A 23,679-nucleotide genomic window follows, 5' to 3' on the forward strand; every position below is an offset into this window, starting at 1 on the left:
TAATGTAGTGTTCTGCGGTTGAATTAAATAACGCATTTGAAGTTTTCCGCAAACGGTATTTTATTGTTACTGTAGTCCAACTCTAAGAAGGTCACTTTTTCAGTGACCACTGTCATGGAACTTATATCATGTTTTATTTGTCTGTCTGTCTTATCTCCCTTACTATACTGTGAATATCTTGAGAGCAGGATTGGTGTTTTATGAACGCACAGCATAAGCTTGCTGAATGAATGGTTATCCAGGGCTTAGTAGGCAAATCTGTGTGTCATACTCATTTCTTCTCTCTCAATGTTGTTGAAAATGTATAGTTAATGGCATTGATAAATTAATTTTCCTGAAACACTGCATTTCAAGTACCATCCACTGCCACAAAACCAAGTCCAATGCAAGTCCTTGTAATTGCATTTAATAAACATCACCCACCCAATGGAGCTGCAACACAAAGTGTTAACAATGGTGCTAGTTGGTTAAAAGTAAATTTAGTGCTTTTTTATTTTCTATATTTACTCAGGCTAAAGAATTTAAAGTGTGATGTATGCCGAGGGCTTGGGCTATGTTATTTATAATACTATAATAAATTATATATTTATTGTATCAGCCAAAGTGAAAGACAAATTTTTGATAATTACCTCAAATTATTCAATTCCTGTTGATGGAATCAATATCCTTAGAAGGCTGTTTCCTAGGAAATATGCTATTTTTTCAGACTCTTTATAAGCAGATATTGTTTTCTAAGGGTTTGGGGAGTCCTACAATTGGAGAGGTCTAACAGCCCCAGAGAACATTTAACCTTGTCCTGGGTTAACATCAAAAAGCTTGATTCCCACATATTAAAAGAAGACAGAAATTATACAAGAGACACAACCAACTTTAGTGAAGTTTTATGTATATTTTCTCTGAAAATTGTCATGACAAACATTCACTATTACACCCCAAGCATTTTAAAAAATCTTCTACTAGCTTAAGTATATTTCCCTTCATTTAGGTATTACGTACACAAATAATCATTATTGAGTTGGTGTAGTAGGTTGATTGGTGACCCCAGAAAAGATATAGCCACATACTGATCCCTAGAACCTGTGACCATTATCATAAAGGCAAAAGGTGTGATTAAGTTAAGGATCTGGAAAGAAGGAGTTTATCCTGGATTATCTGGGTGGGCCTTAAATATAATCATGTATTGTTGTAATGGAGAGACAAGGGGAGAACAGACATACATATAGAGGAGACCACACAGAGAAGGGAAGCGATGTGATCATGGAGGTAGGAACTGGAGTGATGTGGCTATTAGCCAAAGAAGGCCAAGGCATGTCAGCAGTCACCGGAAGCTAGTACAGACAGATTCTCCGCCAGAGCCGCCAGAGTGAGCATGGGCCTGATAACACCTTGGTTTTAGACTTTTGGCCTCCAAACTGTGAGAGAATAAATTTCTCTTCAATTACCAAGTTTGCATTAATGATGGAATTCTTGAATTCCATAGGTTGGTCTTTCTTTTCTATAAGAGGCCCTTGTCTAAGGACATTAATCAGAGCATTCTGTTTAGATCATCTGTTGATGATCTGCCAAAGTATTTCCTCTAATGTCTGTTTTACTGTGGGGCTCTACCTTTAGGACAGGAATTTGTTTGGGGAGTTCCAAAACATCTAGTAATATGCGTATTTATTATTCATTTTTAATACAGATAACTGAAGAGGTTAAAAATCTCTATTTTTTCCCCCATAACATTCCAAAGTTGTGAATCACTTGAAAGGCAAACAAGCAATGCATTTATTTACCCTTTTATTTTCAGTAATCCCACATGCCATAGAGACAGCCATAATTTTGGCCAGTTGAGCCAATTTGATATCTGGTAATGGATCTGAGATTCTATAAGGGAATCTAGAAAAATTATTGCATAATCAGCCTATTATTACCTTTTTTCATTTTTAAGTTTAACCTATCAATAAGTAACATTAAATCAAGATTTGATATAGGAGCATCCAAAAGATCTGTTCTAGGTATGGACAGTTCTCAAATTATAGAAATGATGAGATTCTCCTTTGTTGATAAGGATAATACAGTTGCTATTAAGCGTGTTACATTAGTAACTGGTAATATGAGAAAGAGAAGGTAGGTATTTTGTAATTAATCAACTAATATAAAAATACTGGATATTTTAAGTTAACAAGAGGCATTATATTGAATGTGGTACCATAAAATAGATGAATCTATTATGAGATCTGAAGATTATTAGACTAATTTAGCTAAGACTGCATGTTTTTCTGAGGCAAAGATAAAAAGCCTTGGATCAAGGAATAGGCATTAATAGGCAGTCTTTGATGTATGTCTTGTCGTTAAATTAATACCCATAGACTATGGCCTTCCCTTTTACTTTCAAAAAGAAAGATTTATGATGATCTGGAAGATCAGCAAAGATGATGGTTGAAGAAATATTTTGAGATCACTGAAGGTCTTTCTGTGTTTTGTGAGAATGGTTCCAAGATGTAAGTCAAATCATACAGAGAGCTATTTCAAAAAAGCTTGCTACCTATACTCTACAACATCCAGTTAATCCCAGAAATCATCTTAATTTTCTTGAGTGTTTGGCCTTGGATAATTTTGGATAATTTGTAATCTCTCACTAGGTTATGTCTCTCCTTAGCCAATAGGTCATGGCCAAGGTCAGGGGTTTGCAAACTATGGCCTGCTGTTCAAATCCAGCCCACTGACTATTTTATAGCTTGTGAGCTCAGAATGGTTTTTGCATTTTTAAATGGTTGAAGAAAAATCAAAAGAATAATGTTTCATGACACATAAAAATTATATAAAAGTCAAATTTCAGTATCCATAAATAAAGTTTTATTGGAACATAGCCATACTTATTCACTTATGAATTGTCTATGGCTGTTTTTGCAATATAATAGCAGAGTTGAATAATTGTAACATAGACTATATGTCTAACAAAGTCAAAAATGTTTAGTGTATGGCCCTTCACAGAGTAAGTTTGCTGATTCCTGGATAATGAAATGTTATTTTGTAGAGTTAAAATTTCTCCTTAGAGTCTATGTGAATAGAATTTATAGAGTCAGTCTTAGAATTTCAAGATGGGTATGGGTTACTGCATATCCTTAAGATCTTGGTTTAAGACTTGAGAAAAGTAGGATGGGACTTCCATAAATGCCTGAAACATAACTTTCCAGGTGAAGTGTTGATTTTGCTCTGGTGAAAGCAATAAATATTGGCTATCTTTATAAGCTAGGAAATGAAAGAAAGTAAAGATAGGACCAAAGAGAGTACATTCAGGTTAGGCAGTGCTAGAAAATGAGGTATAACTCTTTGGTTAATAGCTCACAGATATTGATGGCAGACCACCATCTCAGTTTTGGGGTTTTTAAAAAACATGTAAAATAGACATATTGCTTGGACTAATGCAAGGGATAATTAAGCCTTGTTATATTGCCTGTTATAGTTGGCTTAGATCTTTTCTAACTTCAGCATTAATAGGACCTTAGGCAACAGTGTCGACAGAGTCAATCTGAACTCCTGTGGGTTTAACTCCAATTATTCTGCCTCTTTTCCCCTTGGGTTCTGGTACCGTGGACAATTATTTGGTTATTTTTTTGAATCAACATACTCAAGTCCGTAGTTATAATTTGATAATGTGCAGTAGAATTTTCTGTGACTCCTGATAGTAATTTGTCTGTGGTACATTTCTTCTGGTGGTTCTTGCAAAGTAGGTTCCTAACAAAGCTTATAAGAGTGTGCCATAGAGAATAAAGTAGTGTTCTTCTGACAGTTACAGATAAAGACATGGAAAAGGACTTAGGGTTGTTAAACATTCCCACTTCTTGGTTTTAGTGCTCTGAGAAATGTGATTTGCTATGGTAGTGACATTAATCGTAAAGGTAGTTGTACCTGTATCAACAAGAAAACTGTATTGTTGTTCATTGATACTTACAGATAGTTCTCATAATTGTCTGTTGAGTGGTATTGTTTCCCTCTGAGTGGCATCATTGGGCAGATTTTGGATAATTTTCCTACTTCTAAACCAATATGATACATTGAATCACCCACTGGCTCTTCTACTTGAAATTTTTCTAAGCATAGGCATAGAGAACCAAGGACTTTTTAGTACTGTTTTGAAAATGTTCAACTTTACATTGGAGATAGTCTAAACTGGCATTGTCCCTTTCCAGTTTATTTTTCTGAATAAGTTCTCCCATTTTATATATAAAAAAGAGGCTCAACTTACTTCAGATATTAGATCTACCCTGTAATGCTATTTAGAGATTACTGGAATCTAGTTTTAAACTCTATTGATTAATCTTCATAGTTTTACTATTTTGAATTTTTCATCCACTTTATCATTAAAGTAAAGGTTTCATAAATAAATGTCCTTGTATAGTGCATTTCTTATTCCTTTTTCCCATTCAGGGACATTTTAAAAATTATGCACGGCTGAGTTATTTAAATCCTTTCTTGGTCTTTCCCATCCTGTTCTTTTAACAATTTTCCCCTCATGAAGGTCTAATGATTAAGTGCATCAGTTGGTCTAGATCTGGTAGAATCTAACAAAAGCTTGTATTCCAAAGCAAATTTCTATTTTCCTGAGGATTAAGAAAGCCTTTACTTATAAACCTCTACTCAGATGTAGACCATGGTTTAATTCCAGACTTACGATCTGCCTTCAGGTATAGCATGGGAATATTGTGCAATGTGATTTATTCTTTCTTGAGAAAAAGGTGAGAAAGGGCAGGTTGCTTAGGAAGTCAAAGGATGGAGAAGAAATGGAAAGTGTGAGAAGGAGAATGAAGATAAAGTTGTATAGAGAAAAAGAGAGATTATTTGAGTCTTGGTAAAATGTGAGGTAGCTGCTGCTTCCTTCTCCTGAGAGATAGCCTGTTATCACTGACTTTACCTACAAATTGGCAAATGACAATAAAAGTAGCCATCTCTTAAAGTTAATATAGCTAATATATGTATGGACTGAGGTAGAAGATGAAATGCTGTGTACTGCAAAGAAATTATAACAGTTCCTGCCATTAGGGAGTTGCACTGCAGTAGAAGCAGTAGAGAGTGAGGGAACTATTGTAAATTGTGCACTTCTCTGTGTACCAGACATGCTCCTAGACCTGGTAAATATTTTATCATACTTGATCTTCAAAATAATCCTGTGAATACATAGATTACTTCTCCCCTTCCCCATTTTATATTAGGGTAATGAAGACTTTGAAATTTTAAATGGTTTTACCAATGTTACACAGCAAGAAGTATATGAAGCTAGGATTTGAATCTGGTCTAGGATATGTACAAATGACTGAAGAAGGCAGAATGAGACATACAATTACAAAGGCCTAAAAATAGGTCGTTGGGGTTTAGCACCATTGAAGTCTCTGTAGCTTAGGAATATTTAAGGGAGGGTTCATTAAGGAGGTAGCATTTGAACTGGGCTTTGCAGTTTGAGGATAGGATTTTAACGGGTGGTTATGGTAACAAAGGCAAATGAGTGATAGAGCTGGGATTGAATTCAATTCAGTCTGAAGTCAAAGCCTATTTTCTTTCCATTACACAAAACTAGAACAGTGAGAGAAAATGTGGAAGCCAGTACAACTGAAAGGGGATTGTAATATTTTGAGTTATAGTAAAAAAAAGGTTGAAAAGGAACTTCAAGACAAGAACATGAAGGACCTTCAGTACAAATACATCAGGTTCTACAATATAGAATAAATCATTCCAAATACCATGATTACCTATGGAGATTACATTTAATATCTCTTCTTGGCAAATCTTCTCTCAGGACCAGTATTTTGGAGGGCCTGGCGGGTTGAATGGTAATGGACCAACATGGAGGTAGGGCTGGGTATGGGACTAAAAGCAGGAGAATTGGAAAATGCTTTTGATAGGAACCAGTGTTTTCTCTAATATATTTATTTTTAGTTCAAACCATTTTACAATATGAAGCCCCTATCAGAGGCTGATAGAGAAAAAGCAGGAAATCAGAAGATTCCAAAACTAACTGAATTATTGGAACTTGCACAGAAGGAAAAAAAATCTGTGATATTTGATCTTAATGCCCCTGCACCAAGACATTTTCACAGAAGCTTGTATGTCCGCCATGTAGTAAGCGTGATCCTTGACTCTAAGATTGAGCAACAGCTGGTATGTCTATCTTAGTATTTATGGTAGAGGTTAGGAGGTGGGTAGCATGTCCCAGGAGCATAGCAGCTGAATCTGACCTACCTTGTAGATGTTCCCTGGGATCCTAAAATAATTTTGCTCCCTATAAAAATGGAGATGACTACTTTATACAGCTATATGTGGCAATCTAAGAATGACCCAATGAAATTTACATCAGTGGGGAAAAACATTGAGGCTATTTGCTATTACAAACCAAATGAAATGTCACCACTCTGTTAAAAGGGAATGTGTGTAATGGCTATATGACGTGACCTGCACCATCACCAGCATACAGCTATTAGAAAGAGCCTTGAGGTAACGGGGAGAAAGAATCTACCCCATCTTTCTTCTCTTAGTTGCTGCTCCCCACTGGGGGGAATAATTTATTTAATTGGCCAAGCCACTCAAGTTCTATAGCCATTGGTCCTTATAAAAAAAAAAAAGAAAGAAAAGAAAGAGCCTCGGTATGGAACACTAAGGCTTTGAGGACTTGGCTTTCATTAATGACATATAAAGAGACTTTTTGAGCAGAGAGTTTTTCATCATGTTCTTCAGAAGCAACTCTGCATTTGGGCAGTCAGTCATTCCAAATGTCTTAAATTCTCAGAATATAGAAGAAAGCTATGAGTGAAACAAATATGTGTCTTTTTGCAAATAGAACTATTTCCACAGATGAGTCATAATAGCATTCCCTGTTGGCAGGAAATGACACCCTGCAAAGATGATTCTTAGCATCATTAGCCAGAGGAGATGTTTATGATTCCCACCTTTCCTCCACACGTACCAGCTCCTCATCCACTCTGGCCAGTGTGAGGACACAGTGGACCCTTGGTCCCATGATGTTAACTGGGAAAACTCAGCTCCAGAACAACCTGGGTGAAAGCCCCATTATAAGAATTCATTAGACAATATTAGGCCAGGTTGACTCTATCACCAAGGGCTAGAATCTCTCTGCTCCCTATAGACTGTTACCCATGCTGGAATGGGGCTCCAGCCATTCTACTTGGGGCTGTTGGTACCTAAACAGCTGTATTATCCACTGAAAGACTTCCTGTTTTTCCTTACAGATTTTTTGGTTGCCTGGTTTTGATAGGGAGTATGTCAGGAGAAGAGCTCCTGGTTTTCAGCAAGTGGGCCAGTTATTCTCCATTGAATGCCTCACAGAAGAAAATATCAGTAGAATAAATGTTGACCACAAGAGGCTGTTCTACAGTGGATTGAGGTAAGTGTTTGGCCACATCTCTTTTGGCATATATTGCCTTACTTGCACGAAATCTGTATCCCAACCAAGCTACTTAGGTCCCCCCTCCCACCTCAAGATTTCTGTGTGTGGCTATCTTTTTGGAATCTCCTGTTTTCATCTTCTTACCCTTCCCTCCGTCTCTGCCAACAAACATTTATCAAGGGTAGACTCTTCCTGGAACATACTCTTCAGCTCCTCCTTCATGCTTCAATCTCTCATCATTCAACACACCTTTTTGTATGCTTGGTGTTTTTGTTTTTATATAAATTGATCATTGAAAAGTCAGAACTCAGAAAGTTGTCGATTTCCTTCTGCCATTACTAGATGGATTGCAGTACCTTGTAAATAACTTTGTAATCCAGATAGCCAGATTTCTTATAGATATAATTCAGAACATAATTAAATCATTATTAGAAAAACCCTTAAAACAGCCAAGTATGAGAAGAAACTGAAATTCTCAACCACCACATTTATAAATATATAATCAGAGACAGATTTTTAGAATTAAAAGCACCTGGGAATAAAGTGGTAACTTTTTCAAACTTAGCTATTATTAATCACTGTTTAATTTAATCCATATTCCCTTTCTCTTAGATTAAAAATAATTTTTTTCAGATAATTGTAAAGGCTTCAGAGACAGTCTGAACATGTATATGTATTTTGTTCAGATATACATATGTATCTCCAAAATCTCTTGAGCTAGTAAAAATTCCCCTAGATATCTTTTTGTATCTCAAGCCATGAGCTAGGCTGTTGGATACACTTCTGTTCATGTTCTGACTTTTCCAGCCTCTCTGGCCATGGGGGGAGATGATCATAAAATAGGTCTTTTTTCTTTTAGAATTAGATAATTATACATGTATTACCTCTTTTTCCCATTCAGAAGATTTCTCTTTGCCCAACTACTTCTCTGTTTTGAGTGTATTTGTTTCCTTTTACTTTTTTTTTTTTTTTTTTGGCGGTACGCGGGCCTCTCACTGTTGTGGCCTCTTCCATTGCGGAGCACAGGCTCCGGACGCGCAGGCTCAGCGGCTATGGCTCACGGGCCCAGCCGCTCCGCGGCATGTGAGATCCTCCCAGACCGGGGCACGAACCCGTGTCCCCTGCATCGGCAGGCGGACTCTCAACCACTGCGCCACCAGGGAAGCCCCCCTTTTACTTTTTTATCGAAGAGAAAATAGCTCCAAGATGATTTGCTTCTCTCCTAATCATAATTTAGATTCATCTAGTAGTTGGAAATAATTATAATAGCTTCCACTATTGAGCCTTTATTATGTGTCAAGTTCTGTTGGTAGACCACAGGCTCTTTTTGAAATTCTGGCTTACCCATCAGCTATGCGTGTGACTTTGGACAAGTTTCTAATAATCAGTTTTTTCATTTGAAAATTAAGGATAACAGTAACTTGATAGAATGGTTAAAAGATTAAGTGACATAATTCATATATGCACAGAGCAAAATGCTGGGCAAATATATGAACATAATGTTGTTCATATGTTGTTGTATGAATGTTGCTTTTATTATCACCATCCTTACATTCTGTGCCCTGGAAATTATCATCACCACCATTCTGCGAATGAGTCATCTTGCCTGTAAAGAGGAAAAGTTCAGGGAGGTTAGGTAATTCACCAAAGTCAATACAGTTGGTCAGCAAGGGACCACACTGAGATTTAAATATAGGCCTGACAGACTCCAGAGTCCAAATTCTTTCACTAATAAGCCTTTAGTTATTCATTGGCCATAGTTATATGGACATAGTTTCAGCTGGCATCAGACTTAAGAGAGATCATATCCTGAGTCCTATTAGAAAATCAAGCAGTTTAATTTAGCTCAGCAAATATTCACTGAGTAGTAATATGTACAGCACGCCATGCTAGTTTTACGTGAAAAGTCAACATAAGCGAGGCATCATCCTTTTTCTTAAGGAAACTATATATTCTAATAAGAATAAGGGTTTCTTCCATATGCCTATAATACAAGGTTGATTGTGACAGTTCATGAGCAGACTTTATTCCAAGTCATTCCCCTCAAGAAACACTAAATTTTAAGAAGTTAAGCGGTTGTAACTTGTTATTTGTATACTGTTCATGACCAGAATACTTACTATGATCACATTTCCAATACATTCTCTGTGAGCAGTGCTTACTTCCATCAGACCACACTCACAAGACATTGTGACCTTGCCATTTTGACTGAGAATGCTTTAAATACATTACTTTGATCAAACTTATATGAATATAGAGATGCCCTCTGTTTTATTTCTGATGTGGGAATTTTTAAGTGTTTAAAATTTTTTAATTTATTAAAAATTTAGTGAGGTGAAATTCACATAAAGTTAACCATTTTAAAGTAAACAATTGAGTGGCATTTAGTACATTCACAATGTTGTGCAACTGTCACCTGTAGTTCCAATACATTTTGGTACTGAACATTTTTATTTTCCCTCTGATTCTTGGTCAGTCTTGCCAGGGGTTTATGAATTTTACTAACCATTTCAAAACACCAAATTTTGGCTTTGTTCGTTTTATTCTGTTGCACATTTTCTTTCCTATTTCTTTGACTGTTGTTATCTTTATTATTTTCTTTCTTCTATTTCCTTTAGGTTTAATTTGCTCTTCTTTTAGAAGCAGAAAATTAAGTGATTGATTCTAGATCTTCTTTTCTAATGTAAACATTTAAGGCTGTAAATTTCCCTGCAAGCATTGCTTTAATTGCATTCCACAAATAATTTTGATATATTCTTATTATCCAATTTAAAATATTTAAAAGTTTTTTTAGTTCCCACTTGACTCATGGATTATTTAGAAACGTGTTGCTAACTTTTTTAAAATTTGAGGATTTTCCGTCTACTCTAGTGTTATTGACTTCTGATTTAAGGTCACTGTGACCAGAGGACAGCTCTATATGATTTCAATACTTTATTTTTAAATTTTTAATTTTATTGACACGCCTTTGAAAGGTTTGTTTTGGTATAGGGCAAAGCGGCCAATTTGAAATACAAACAGATGGACACAATGTGTATATCAGATGTTGGGAGTAAAGGTGGTTTATTGATTGAAATAATAGAGGCATTATTCTGATTTGTCTTGACATGAACGCTGATTTATGAATCTTCTCCCCATTGATTTCTTCCTGTAGTCCAGACACATAGAAATGATAAAAAATCTCACCAAAGCTCACCTTGGTGCTAATCAAGAGTGCTCGGTGAACATTATAAAACACATGATTTCAGTACTTTAAATGTATTTAAACTTTCCTTATAGACCACTATGCTGTATATCTTGGTGAGCTTCCCATGTCCACCTGAAAAAGGTGAGCTCTCTTCATTTGTTGGGTGTGATATTCTATAAATATCAATTAGTTTAAATTGGTTGATAGTCTTTTTAAGCATTTTATACTGCATCTTCCCCCTGCTTTTCCTATTCAGTTAACACGAAACATTAGTTTGCAGATCAAACTCACACACATCAGAGAACTTACCTACTATGAAGTTTTATTATTAATTTCAAAGATACAGCAGTCTATCAAGAGGCTCAGACAAAGCAAGGAGAGGTCAGAGACATTGATTTCAACTTTGCAGGTTTCTTCCTTTATTGGACCCATACTCTGTGGCCCACAATAATAGATACGGCCTCCAAGTGAGTGTTTGCAGGGTTATTTCACTTAGAAGGAGAGCATTTGAGTTACAGAACATCTGCATGTAATACTCCCAGGGAGTTGTATGGCTTATGTGACTTTCTCCAGGGACGCATGCCTCATAAATCCACATTCTGTATTTATTTACAAAATATATAATAAAGAAATACTCAACCAGAAACATCCTTTTAAAAAATGTTCTATACATAAGGCCTTTCTTCCTGGTAAATATTATTATTATATTTAGAAAATATGTAGGTATCATGTTGACAAGGAGATTAGACCATGTCTTCTTCCTTCTTTCTTCTGGGAGCAACCTCTTCAGTCAGAGAGAAATTAAGGCCTCCTTGTGCATCATCTGTCAGTTATGGAGAAGGGAGTGTAGTATCCTCAATTATGATTGTTGATTTGTATATTTCTCCCTTTAGCTCTGTTTGTTGCTGTTATTGTGATTGTTATGGTTGTTTGGCTTCTCATATTTTAAACTCTTTTATTAGGTGTATTTGCATTTTAGAATTGTTAGATCTTTTTGGTGAATCCACCCTTTCATTATGAAATGTCCATTTTCTCTGGTTATAATTCTTGCCTAAAGATTACTTTTATTAATATTGCCACACTTGCTTTCTTATAATTAGTATTTGTGTGATATTTCTTTTTGTGTCCTTTGTCTTTCAACTGCTTTGTGTCTTTATATTTAAAGTACATCTCTTATAAACATCTCATAAAATATTATTGGTTCTTGCTTTTATATTTAGTAGGACAGTCTTAGCTTTTCAATGGGAATGTTTGGCCCATTAATATTTAGTTTAATAATTAATATACTTGGGTTTATATTACATCATACTATTTTTTTCTATTTGTCCTTATTATTCTAGGTTGTTTATTTTGGTCATTCTTTACCTGCCTTTTAATTTTTTTTAGTTAATCAATTATTTTTTAGTATTCTATTCTATCTCCTCTACAGGCTTCTTACATTTTTAAATTATTTTTTACGGGTTGCTCTATGAATTATAAAAAGTATCCTTATCTTATTACAATCCACCTTGAGTTAAATTATTCCATAATATAGAGTATAGAATATTAAAATCTTAATTCCATTGACTGCTGCCCTTTGTGCTATTGTTGTTATAAATAATATTTTTGTTATAAACCCAGAGTACAGTTTTAAAAATTGACTACCACTGGCATTTTTCACAGAACTAGAACGAAAAATTTCACAATTTGTATGGAAACACAAAAGACCCCGAATAGCCAAAGCAATCTTGAGAACGAAAAACGGAGCTGGAGGAATCAGGCTCCCTGACTTCAGACTATACTACAAAGCTACAGTAATCAAGACAGTATGGTACTGGCACAAAAACAGAAAGATCAATGGAACAGGATAGAAAGCCCAGAGATAAACCCATGCACATATGGTCACCTTATCTTTGATAAAGGAGGCAAGAATATACAGTGGAGAAAAGACAGCCTCTTCCATAAGTGGTGCTGGGAAAACTGGACAGGCACATGTAAAAGTATGAGATTAGATCACTCCCTAACACCATACACAAAAATAAAGTCAAAATGGATTAAAGACCTAAATGTAAGGCCAGAAACCATCAAACTCTTAGAGGAAAACTTAGGCAGAACACTCTATGACATAAATCACAGCAAGATCCTTTTTGACCCACCTCCTAGAGAAATGGAAATGAAAACAAAAATAAACAAATGGGACCTAATGAAACTTAAAAGCTTTTGCAAAGCAAAGGAAACCATAAACAAGATGAAAAGACAACTCTCAGAATGGGAGAAAAAATTTGCAAATGAAGCAACTGACAAAGGATTAATCTCCAAAATTTACAAGCAGCTCATGCAGCTCAATAACAAAAAAACAAACAACCCAATCCAAAAATGGGCAGAAGACCTAAATAGACATTTCTCCAAAGAAGATATACAGACTGCCAACAAACACATGAAAGAATGCTCAACATCATTAATCATTAGAGAAATGCAAATCAAAACTACAATGAGATATCATCTCACACCAGTCAGAATGGCCATCATGAAAAAATCTAGAAACAATAAATGCTGGAGAGGGTGTGGAGAAAAGGGAACAGTCTTGCACTGCTGGTGGGAATGTGAATTGGTACAGCCACTATGGAGAACAGCATGGGGGTTCCTTAAAAAACTACAAATAGAAATACCATATGACCCAGCAATCCCACTACTGGGCATATACCCTGAGAAAACCATAATTCAAAAAGAGTCATGTACCAAAATGTTCACTGCAGCTCTATTTACAATAGCCCGGAGATGGAAACAACCTAAGTGCCCATCATCAGATGAATGGATAAAGAAGATGTGGCACATGTATACAATGGAATATTACTCAGCCATAAAAAGAAACGAAATTGAGCTATTTGTAATGAGGTGGATAGACCTAGAGTCTGTCATACAGAGTGAAGTAAGTGAGAAAGAGAAAGACAAATACCGTATGCTAACACATATATATGGAATTTAAGAAAAAAAAATGTCATGAAGAACTTAGGGGTAAGACAGGACTAAAGACACACACCTACTAGAGAACGGACTTGAAGATATGGGGAGGGGGAAGGGTGAGCTGTGACAAAGCGAGAGAGAGGCATGGACATACATACACTGCCAAACGTAAGGTAGATAGCTAGTGGGAAGCAACCGCATAGCACAGGGAGATCAGCTCGGTGCTTTGTGACCGCCTGGAGGGGTGGGATAGGGAGGGTGGGAGGGAGGGAGACGCAAGAGGGAAGAGATATGGGAACATATGTATATGTATAACTGATTCACTTTGTTATAAAGCAGAAACTAACACACCATTGTAAAGCAATTATACCCCAATAAAGATGTTAAAAAAATTGTATTTTTTAAATTAAACTTTTTATTTTGAGATAATTGCATATTAACCTGTAAGAAATAACACAAAATGATCCTGTATACCTTTTACCCAGTTTACTCCAATGGTAAAACTTGTAAAACTTTAGTACAATATCAAAACCAAGGTATTGACATTGATGCAATCCACCAATCTTATTCAAATTTCCCCAGTTTTACTTATATTCATCTTGTGTGTGATTGCACATACAGCTCTGTGCAGTTTTTTCACATGTGTAGGATTGTATATCCAGTGCCACAACCAAGACATAGACTAGTTTCATCACTGGAAGTATTCTTTTTGTTTCCCTTTGATAACTACACTCCCCTTACTTCCACCCACTTCCCCTCACCTCAAACCCTAGCTCTTCACAATCACTAATCTGTTCTCTACTTTTATTATTTTGTCATTTTGAGAATGTAACATAAATAGTATCATAGAGTATATAACCTGTTGTGATTGGCTTTTTTTCATTCACTATAATTCCCTTTGAGAGTTATCCAGGTTATTACGTATATAATAGTTTATCCTTTTTCATTTCTGAGTAGTATTCCATTGTGTGGAGGTACTGAAGTTTGTTTAATCATTCACCAACTTAAGGCTATCTGACTGTTTCTGTTTATGAGCTATTATAAATAAATCTGTTATGAACATTTGTGTACAGGTTTTCATGTGAACATAAGGTTTTTAAATTAAAAGTCTATAGTTTATTCAGATTTTAGTCATTTTTAAAAAATGTTTTAACTGTGGTAAAAATACATACAATATAAAATGTACTGTTTTAATCATTTGTAAACATACAGTTCAGTCATTCTAATATACATTCATTACATTGTGCAGCCATCTCTGCCATCAAGCTACCTAACTCTTTTTGTCTTATAAGCTCAAATTCTATACTCATTAAACAATAACATCCCTACCAACTCCCCCACCCCCAGACCCTGGCAACCACCATTCTGCATTCTTTCTCTGATTTTGACTTATATAAGTGGAATCATGTAGTATTTGTCTTTTTGCAACTGGCTTATTTCCCTTAGCATAAAATGCTCTAGGTTCATCCATGTTAAATCCATCCATTGCAGAATTTCTTTCTTTTTTAAGGCTAAATAATATTCCATTGCATGTATACACCACAGTTTGCTTATTCATTCATCAGTTAATGAACACTTGAGTTGCTTCCACATTCTAGCTATAGTGAATAATGCTGCTATGAACATGGGTGTACAAATATCTCTTCAAGACCCTTCTTTCAATTGTTTTGGCAATATATCCATTAAATGGACTTTGTGGATCATATGGTAATTCTATTTTTAATATTTTGAGGATACTGCTTTCCATAACAGCTGTACCAACAGTACACAGGGGTTCCAATTTCTCTATATCCTCTGCACCCTTGTTGATTTCTGGGTTTTTTTTTTCTTGATGTAGCTATCCTAATGGGTTAGTATTAGTTCTTCTTGAAAGGTTTGGTGGAATTCAACAGTGAAGGCAATGGGTCCAGGACTTTTCTTTGTTGGAAGGTTTTTGGTTAATGATTCAATCTCCTTATTCATTGTATGTCTATTTGCATTTTCTAATTCTTTATGATTAAAAGGTAGGTTTTGTGTTTCTAGGAATTTGTTTCATCTAGGTTATCCAATTTGTTGGGATACAACTGTTCATAGTACTCGCTTATAATCCTTTTTATTTCTGTAAAATTGGTAGTAATGTCCCCACTTTTATTTCTGCTTTCAGTAATTTGAGTTTCTCTTTTTATTAATAGTACATCTAGATAAAGGTTTATCAATTTTGTTGATCTTTTTAAAGAACTAACCTTTGGGTTCATTGATTTTCTCTATTGGTTTTCTGTTTTCAATTTCATTTATATCTGCTCTAATCTTTATTATTTTCTTTCTTTTGCTATGTTGGATCAATTTGTTCATCTTTTTCTAGTTCCTTAAGTTACAAAGTTAGGATGCTGATTTGAGATCTTTCTTGTGTTTTAAATGTAAGCATGTGTAACTATGAATTTATGCCCAGCACCCCTTTTGCTGCATACCATAAGTTTGGGTGTGTTGTGTTTTTATTCTCATTTGTCTCCAAGTATTCTGTAATTTCCCTTGTGATTTCTTTCTTGATCCATTGGTAGTTTAAAAGTGTGTTAAGTTCCACAAATATGTGAATTTTCCAGTTTTCCTTCTGTCATTGACTTCTAATTTCATCTTGTTGTGGTTGGAGGAGATACTTGTATGGTATCAATCTGTTTGAATCTATCGAGACTTAATTTGTTGCCTAACATGTGGTCTATCTTGCAAAGTGTGCACTTGAGAAGAATGTGTATGTTGTTAGTGTTGGGCTGAGTATTATGTATATGTCTGTTAGATATAGTTAGTCCTTGTGTTGATTAAGTACTCTATTTCCTTACTTACCTTTGGTGTGGTTGTTCTATCCATTGTTGAGAGTGGGATATTGAAATCTCTAATGATTATTGTACAGCTGTCTATTTCTCCCTTCAATTCTGTTAGTTTTTGCTCTGTCAATTTTGCTGGTCTGTCATTAGGTGTGTAAATGTTTATAATTGTTGTATCTTCTTGCTGTATTGAACCTCTTATTAACATATAATGTCCTTCTTTGTCTCTTATAACCTTGATATAAAGCCTATTTTGTCTAATATCAGCATAGCCACCCCTGCTCTTGTTGGTTACTATCTGCATGGATTGTCTTTCCATCCTTTCCCTTGTAATCTATCTGTGTCTTTGAATATAAAGTGAGTCTCTTGTAGACATCATGAATTGAAACATATGTTTTATCTGTTCTGCCAGTCTCTGTCTTTTACTTAGAGAGTTTGACCCATTTATATTTAAAATAATTACTGACAAGGAGGGATTTTGTCACACTGTTACTTCTGTCATTTCTGTAAATATTTGTTATTTTGTTTCTGTCATCTGTTTTTTTTTCTTTCTTTACTTTCTGTATGCCTTATACCTTTTTTGTCACTTTGGTTTCTGCATTAAAATTTTCTTTGTTGTTTTGTTGACCTTTTATAGTGAAATGTTTAAATCCTTTTCTCATTTTTGGGGGGTGTATATTCTATATCTATTTTATTTGTGGTTAGCATGGGAATTACATTTACTATACTAAAGCTTTAACACTCTTATTTGAATTTATATCAGCTTAATTTCAATAATATAGAAAAACTCTTTTCCTTTACAGATCTATTCCTACCTTTCTGGGTTGTTAACGTCAGAAAATTAAATCTTTAAACATTGTGTGCCACCAAACATAAACTAGTAATTTAAAAAAGGCATTAGTCTCAAATTACATAGAAAACAACTTTTGGAGCTACAAACCAAATTTACAATAATACTAACTTTTAGACTAATAATTTTTTTTCTTTAGATATATTAGTCTCTTAAATCATGTAGAAAATAAAAAGTACACAGTCACAAACCAGTGTTACAATAGTACTAGCTTTTATAATTGCCCATATATTTGCTTTTATTGAGATCTTTATTTCTTCCTTCGTTTTGAGTAACTGTCTAGTGTCCATTCATTTCACCTTGCAGAACTCCATTTAGTTTTTTTTGCAAGGTGATTCTAGTGGCCATGAACTCCCTCAGCTTTAGTTCTTCTGGGAATATCTTAATTTGTTTCTCACTTCTGAATGACAGTTTTTCTGGATATAAGATCCTTCATTGACAGTATTTTAACACTTTGAATAGGTTGGTCCACTGCCTTCTGGCTTCCAAAGTTCTGATGAGAAATCTGCTGGTGATGTTGAGGATCCCTTGTATGAGACAAGTTGCTTCTCTCTTGGTGCTTTCAGCATTCTCTCTCTGGCTTTTGAAAATCTGATTATAATGCATCTCAGTGTGAGTCCCTTTGAATTCATCTTATTTGGAGTTTGTTGATCTTCTTGGATGTTTTCCTTCATGTCTTTGATCGAATTTGAGAAGTTTTAAGCCATTATTTTTTCAAATATTCTTTCTGTCCTGGTCTATTTCTCTTTTCCTTTTGGGAATCCAAGAAGGCATATATTGATCTGTTTGATGGTGTCCCATAGACATCTTAGGCTGTTCATTTTTCTTCAATTTTTTTTCTTTCTGTTCTTCAGAATGGTTAACGTCTATTGGCCTGTCTTCAACTTCACCAATTCTTTCTTCTACCTGCTCAAATCTGCCTTTGGATCCTAATAATAAAATTTTCATTTCAGTTACTATACTGTTCAATTCTAGAATTCTTTTTGGTTTCTCTTTTAGGATTTATGTTCTTTATTAATATTTAAATTTTGTTTATACATTTTTAAACTTTATCTACATCTTCCTTTCGTTCTTTGAGTATCTTTAAAATACTTGTTTCCAAGTCCTTGTCTAGCATATCTGCCAACAGCTCTTTTCTGGGAACAGTTTTTATCAAGTTATTTTTTTTCCTTTGAATGGACCCTATTTTCTTGTTTCTTAGTATGCCTTGTGATTTTTTTTTGTTGAAAAATGTATATTTCAATCTAATAATCTGGTAACTCTGGAAATCAGATTCTTCCCTTCCTCAAGGTGTGCTGTATTTTTGTTATTTGTTGTTGTTGGCTGTCTCTGTGCCAAGGATCAGCCTGAGTTCTTCTCAAATCTCTTCTGTTCCTTTCCTTGCTCATACATGTCACTTTCTAATTTTCCCCATATATAAAGTTGCTTTTGCATGTCCTAGTCTTTAATGTATGACTCCCAAAAAGGGAAAAAAAGAAAAATAAAAGGTGGGGAGGAAAGAGTGCTGGCCCTTTTAACCCCTGGTAGTCACTTCAGTGGGAGTGGGAGGGGTTTCCAACAATGGGGGAAGGTACAAAAATCATGGCTTCCCTACTCTGTCTACAGCTCTGTGGATGGAAGCATCAATCAGTGATCAGAGCACAGATACCTAATATATGAAGGATCGCATCCTTTTGGCTCACCTTGGCTCCTACAAGGTGTGTGCAAGCTGCTTCAGGAACATGGGCACAGCTGCCTGCCATGGGGCTAGGGGCTGGTGTACTGTAACTGCTACTGTGCCAAGTGATGAAATCAACGAAAGTTAACTATAACTTACCATCCAGAACTCCCCTGGAAGTTGAAAGCCTTCAATAGATTCCATAGTTACAAAATAGTTATATTTTACCTTTTATGGATCATGCTTTTAGTGTCAAGTCTAAGAGTTCTTGGTCTAGCTCTTAGATCTCAAAGATTTCTCCTATGTTTTAAACATATTCTTTCATCACTATAATGCAGTTTACAGCTTTCAGATCCTTCCTTGTTTTGTTAAGTTTATACCTAAGTATTTAATTTTCTTTGGAGTGATTGCTAATAGTATTGTTTTAAATTTCAATTTCTATATGTTTATTAATATATAGAAATGTGTTTGGTTTTTATGTGTTGGTTTCAAAAAGTATAAAAAGTAGGTTTTTAAAAACCATTTCCTTATTTCTATTTTTTAAATTTATATTTAGGTGATCTGTAGAATTCTCTTAAAGACAATCTAACATATTGGGTAACTAATGGCAAGCACTCCTGTAAAGGTGGTATGGTTATTTTTATTTTACAGTGTATACACTGAGCCTAAGAAATCGCCAGGTTAGTATGTGACAGAGCTGGGATTCAAACCCAGGCTTGTACAGAGCTGTTTTCAATATGCTATACCATCTCAGGGTTTAAAAAGTCTTTTGAAGGCACTTACATGGTGTATTTTCTGAGAAATTTAATCTCTGAAAATAACAACTTGACTAGGTGTTCTTCTACTGTTTCTGTAGATAGTGCACAAATATTTACTGACATTTGAAGTTCTGACATTGGGAAGTGTTGTGTTCCATTCCCCCTACTCAATGCTTATAAAAATTCTTCATATTTGAAATTTAAATATTCACCAAATTGGTATTCATTTCTTCATTCCTTCCTTTAACTATTTCTGAAGGCAGGTATGCTAGGTACTGGATATACAGAGATGAGTAAGACACAGTCTCTGCTTTTAATTTGCTTACAGTCAAGTAAAGAAGACTGATAGGAAAGCAGATAAATAGAGTAGAGTGTGGTAAGTACTCTGATGGAAGGAAGTACATTTGCTACAAAACAGTGTACTGGAGCTGGTGCATTTCAACTTATGGGAGCAAATTGTGGGAGTATGTACACCATGGAAATTGGCAAATTCTACAGTTAGGGCTTTTCTTCTTTTTTCTTTCCCTCCGTCTCCCTTTCCTTCCTCCCTCCCTCCCACTCTCCCTCTCCTCCTTCTTTCCTTCCTTCCCTCCTCTTTCCCTTAGGAAGCCAGTTTACTAAAATACTACTGTTGGTACAGGAGGAAAGGTATTAAATCCAGTCCTTTATCTCACCGTAACATGAGCTCATTCTGCATGTCATATCATAAGTTGTCCTACTACCAACTACTTCTGGTGATTTAAGCAACAGCCTTTCACAGACATGGTGGCTGTTTCCCTTTTACATGATGAGAGTGAGATTAAGTCTAAATCTCCTGTGGGTTCTTTTTCTTCCCAGAGAATATAAAGCAGTTAACATCAACATCCACTTATACATCGTCAATGAACCTTGGCTTTTCTCACTGGCCTGGTGCTCCAGCATTCATTCAGTGACCACAGACAACATTCAGGTCCTAAATGAGATAAATCACCCTTACTTCTTCATGGTGAGCTGATGGTCCAGTTGTTCTTCCGACTCTGGTATAATAGGGATCTCTGTCCCCCACCCCACCCCTACACTGCCCACTGTGCAGTCCCCAGGGAAGCTGCTTAAGAGCAGAGATTTATGTGACCTTGGAAATGGCATTCCCCTTTCTCTCACCCAGATCCTTCTGTGATTTTCAGGGAAAAATTAATGTTGTTTTAATAATTGAATTAATATTGAATCTTCACACTGCCTTTCATGCATTATGTAGTTTAACCCTCTGAGTTAGCCACTAGGAGTATCCCCATGGGGGATCTGAAGTTTGTAGCTTCACATGATACAAGATTCAAAATGAGGTCTGACTCCAGAGTTTTGTTACTGCAGCCACACCTTCCTGTAGGCACAACAACAATGACAGTGGCATGGGGTGAGGGGAGAAAATCAAGTGTACTTGATTCCGAAGTGAAAACTGTGTGTCCTGAGCAAAGGAGAGTGAGTGTCCAGTCACCGAGCTTGATTTCACCTCTGTCCTGCTACTGCTTATGGCCAGAAGTGTGGGGACCTGAAGACCTGTGTTTTAATCCCAGCTAAATCCCACCACTTACTGTCTGTAGAGGGAACCCCAGCTAACCAGTTAACTGCTACAGAAGCTGTTTTTCAAATCAGTGTAGAGTATGTTGACTGCGTTGGACATCTATAACAGAAAACAGCTTAATTTCTCTCCACTGACTCTTTAAACTGCTCTGTGAACTAGATCTTTCCTTGCCCTTGAATGAGGTCTCACTCAGATCCCAGAGCTTTTCTAGTCACTCTTAGATAATTTCTTAAAGTACAGTTTAGTCACCAAAAAGCCTCAGTTCAGCATCAACAGTCTAGTCCAGAGAATAACCCAGACTCTAAACTGCCTTGAAAATTAAAGCTTTTTAAATGAGAGGCCTAAATATTTCTTGTTGCTTTCTCCATAACTCCAGGTTCACTGGCCCTTGTTTCTGTCTTGATCAGCGTCAGGAGCAGGAGAAAGGGGATCAAGGCCAAGGGCACAATCTCACAGGGCCAGTGCCTGTACTGAGGCCCTCTGGTGGCAGTGTAAAATTGCTTCCCTCTTCTTTCTTGGTGGCTCGGGCATTCTTCTATAGATAACCCTCAAGGAAACCTTGGATGGCAGGCAGGTCCCTTGGCATAGATAAAACCTCTCCACTTGTCTGTCCCCGTACCATCCCGCTTCATGTATGTACTATATACTTTTCTAACATTTTTGTTTTTTAAAATTGATTGCAAAGTAAACTTGTTCATTATATAAAATTCAATCATTATGAAAATCTATACATTAGAAAGCAGTACACTCCTCCATAATCCTATCCCCCCTAAATCAGTAATGTCTTAAAGTTGTCCCTTTGTATATATCAAATAAAACTTTATTAAGTAAAACTTTTCATTTTAATATTTTAATTCGTAATATTGGAATTGATAATAAATTCATGTGATTCAAAATTCAAAGAATATAAAAGAATGTAAGTAAAAAACTTCCTTCTACACCTGGCCTGGGCTTTTTTAAAGGACCCAAAGTCACTTTGTTCAGGGAGGTGGGGCCTGTATCCCAAGGACTTTCCTAAGCAGCCCACACTCTGGGTTAGAATATGCAGATTCAAATCTTGGCTCTACCACTTACTGTGTGACCTTGGAAATGTTAGTTAACCTGTCTGGGCCTCAGACAGGTTATTTGTTTATTTGTAAATTGGGAATAAAAACACTGCAATAGGGAAACCTTCAAGATGGTGGAGGAGTAAGATGTGGAGATCACCTTCCTCCCCACAAATACATCAGAAATCCATCTATGTGTGGAACAACTCCTACAGAACACTTACTGAACGCTGACAGAAGACCTCAGACTTCCCAAAAAGCAAGAAACTCCCCCACGTACCTGGGTAGGGCAAAAAAAAAAGAAAAAACAGAGACAAAAGAATAGGGACGGGACCTGCACCTCTGGGAGGGAGCTGTGAAGGAGGAAAAGCTTCCACACACTAGGAAGGCCCTTCGCGGGCGGAGGCTGCAGGTGGCGGAGGGGGGAAGCTTCGGAGCCACGGAGGAGAGCGCAGCAACAGGGGTGTGGAGGGCAAAGCGGAGAGATTCCCTCACAGAGGATCGGTGCCGCCCAGCACTCACCAGCCTGAAAGGCTTGTCTATTCATCCCCCGGGGTGGGTGAGGGCTGGGAGCTGAGGCTCGGACTTCGGAGGTCAGATCCCAGGGAGAGGACTGGGATTGGCTGCGTGAACACAGCCTGAAGGGGGCTAGTGCACCACAGCTAGCTGGGAGGGAGTCTGGGGGAAAGTCTGGAACTGCCGAAGAGGCAGGAGACCATTGTTTCGGGGTGCTTGAGGAGAGGGGATTCACAGCACTGCCTAAACAAGCTCCAGAGACAGGTGTGAGCCGCGGCTGTCAGCGCAGACACCAGAGACAGGCATGAAACGCTGAGGCTGCTGCTGCTGCTGCAGCCACCAAGAAGCCTGTGTGCAAGCACAGGTCACTATCCACACCTCCCCTCCCGGGAGCCTGTGCAGCCCGCCACTGCCAGGGTCCCGTGATCCAGGGACAACTTCCCCTGGAGAATACAGGGCGTGCCTCAGGCTGTTGCAACGTCATGCTGGCCTCTGCCACTGCAGGCTCGCCTTGCATTCTGTAACCCTCCCTCCCCCCGGCCTGAGTGACCCAGAGCCCCCTAATCAGCTGCTACTTTAACCCTGTCCTGTCTGAGCAAAGAACAGACGCCCTCAGGTGACCTACATGCAGAGGTAGGGCCAAATCCAAAGCTGAACCCCAGGAGCTGTGCGAACAAAGTAGAGAAAGGGAAATTTCTCCCAGCAGCCTCAGGGGCAGTGGATTAAATCTTCACAATCAACTTGACGTACCCTGCATCTCTGGAATACCTGAATAGACAACGAATCATCCCAAAATTGAGGCAGTGGACTTTGGGAGCAACTGAGACTTGGGGTTTGCTTTCTGCACCTAATTTGTTTCAGGTTTTATGTTTATCTTAGTTTAATATTTAGAGCTTATTATCATTGGTAGATTTGTTTATTGATTTGGTTGCTCTCCTTTTTTATTTATATATATTTCTTTTCCTTTTTCTCTTTTTGTGTGTAT

At 36.8% G+C, this 23,679-nt stretch overlaps 1 protein-coding gene across 1 annotated transcript in view; it reads left to right on the plus strand.

The window, feature by feature from the left end:
- The first annotated feature begins 5,823 nt into the window (after window positions 1-5,823).
- GDPD4 (glycerophosphodiester phosphodiesterase domain containing 4) overlaps window positions 5,824-23,679 on the plus strand; it is a 33,501-nt gene continuing 15,645 nt past the window's right edge. Inside the window, exons 1-4 of the mRNA XM_060019657.1 lie at window positions 5,824-5,829; window positions 5,917-6,138; window positions 7,224-7,378; window positions 20,412-20,559. Of these exons, the coding sequence (XP_059875640.1) occupies window positions 5,824-5,829; window positions 5,917-6,138; window positions 7,224-7,378; window positions 20,412-20,559 (531 nt within the window). The remainder of the gene's footprint in view (window positions 5,830-5,916; window positions 6,139-7,223; window positions 7,379-20,411; window positions 20,560-23,679) is intronic.

Source organism: Delphinus delphis, chromosome 8 (assembly GCF_949987515.2).
Source record: "Delphinus delphis chromosome 8, mDelDel1.2, whole genome shotgun sequence".
In the NCBI taxonomy this organism is placed as follows: domain Eukaryota; kingdom Metazoa; phylum Chordata; class Mammalia; order Artiodactyla; family Delphinidae; genus Delphinus; species Delphinus delphis.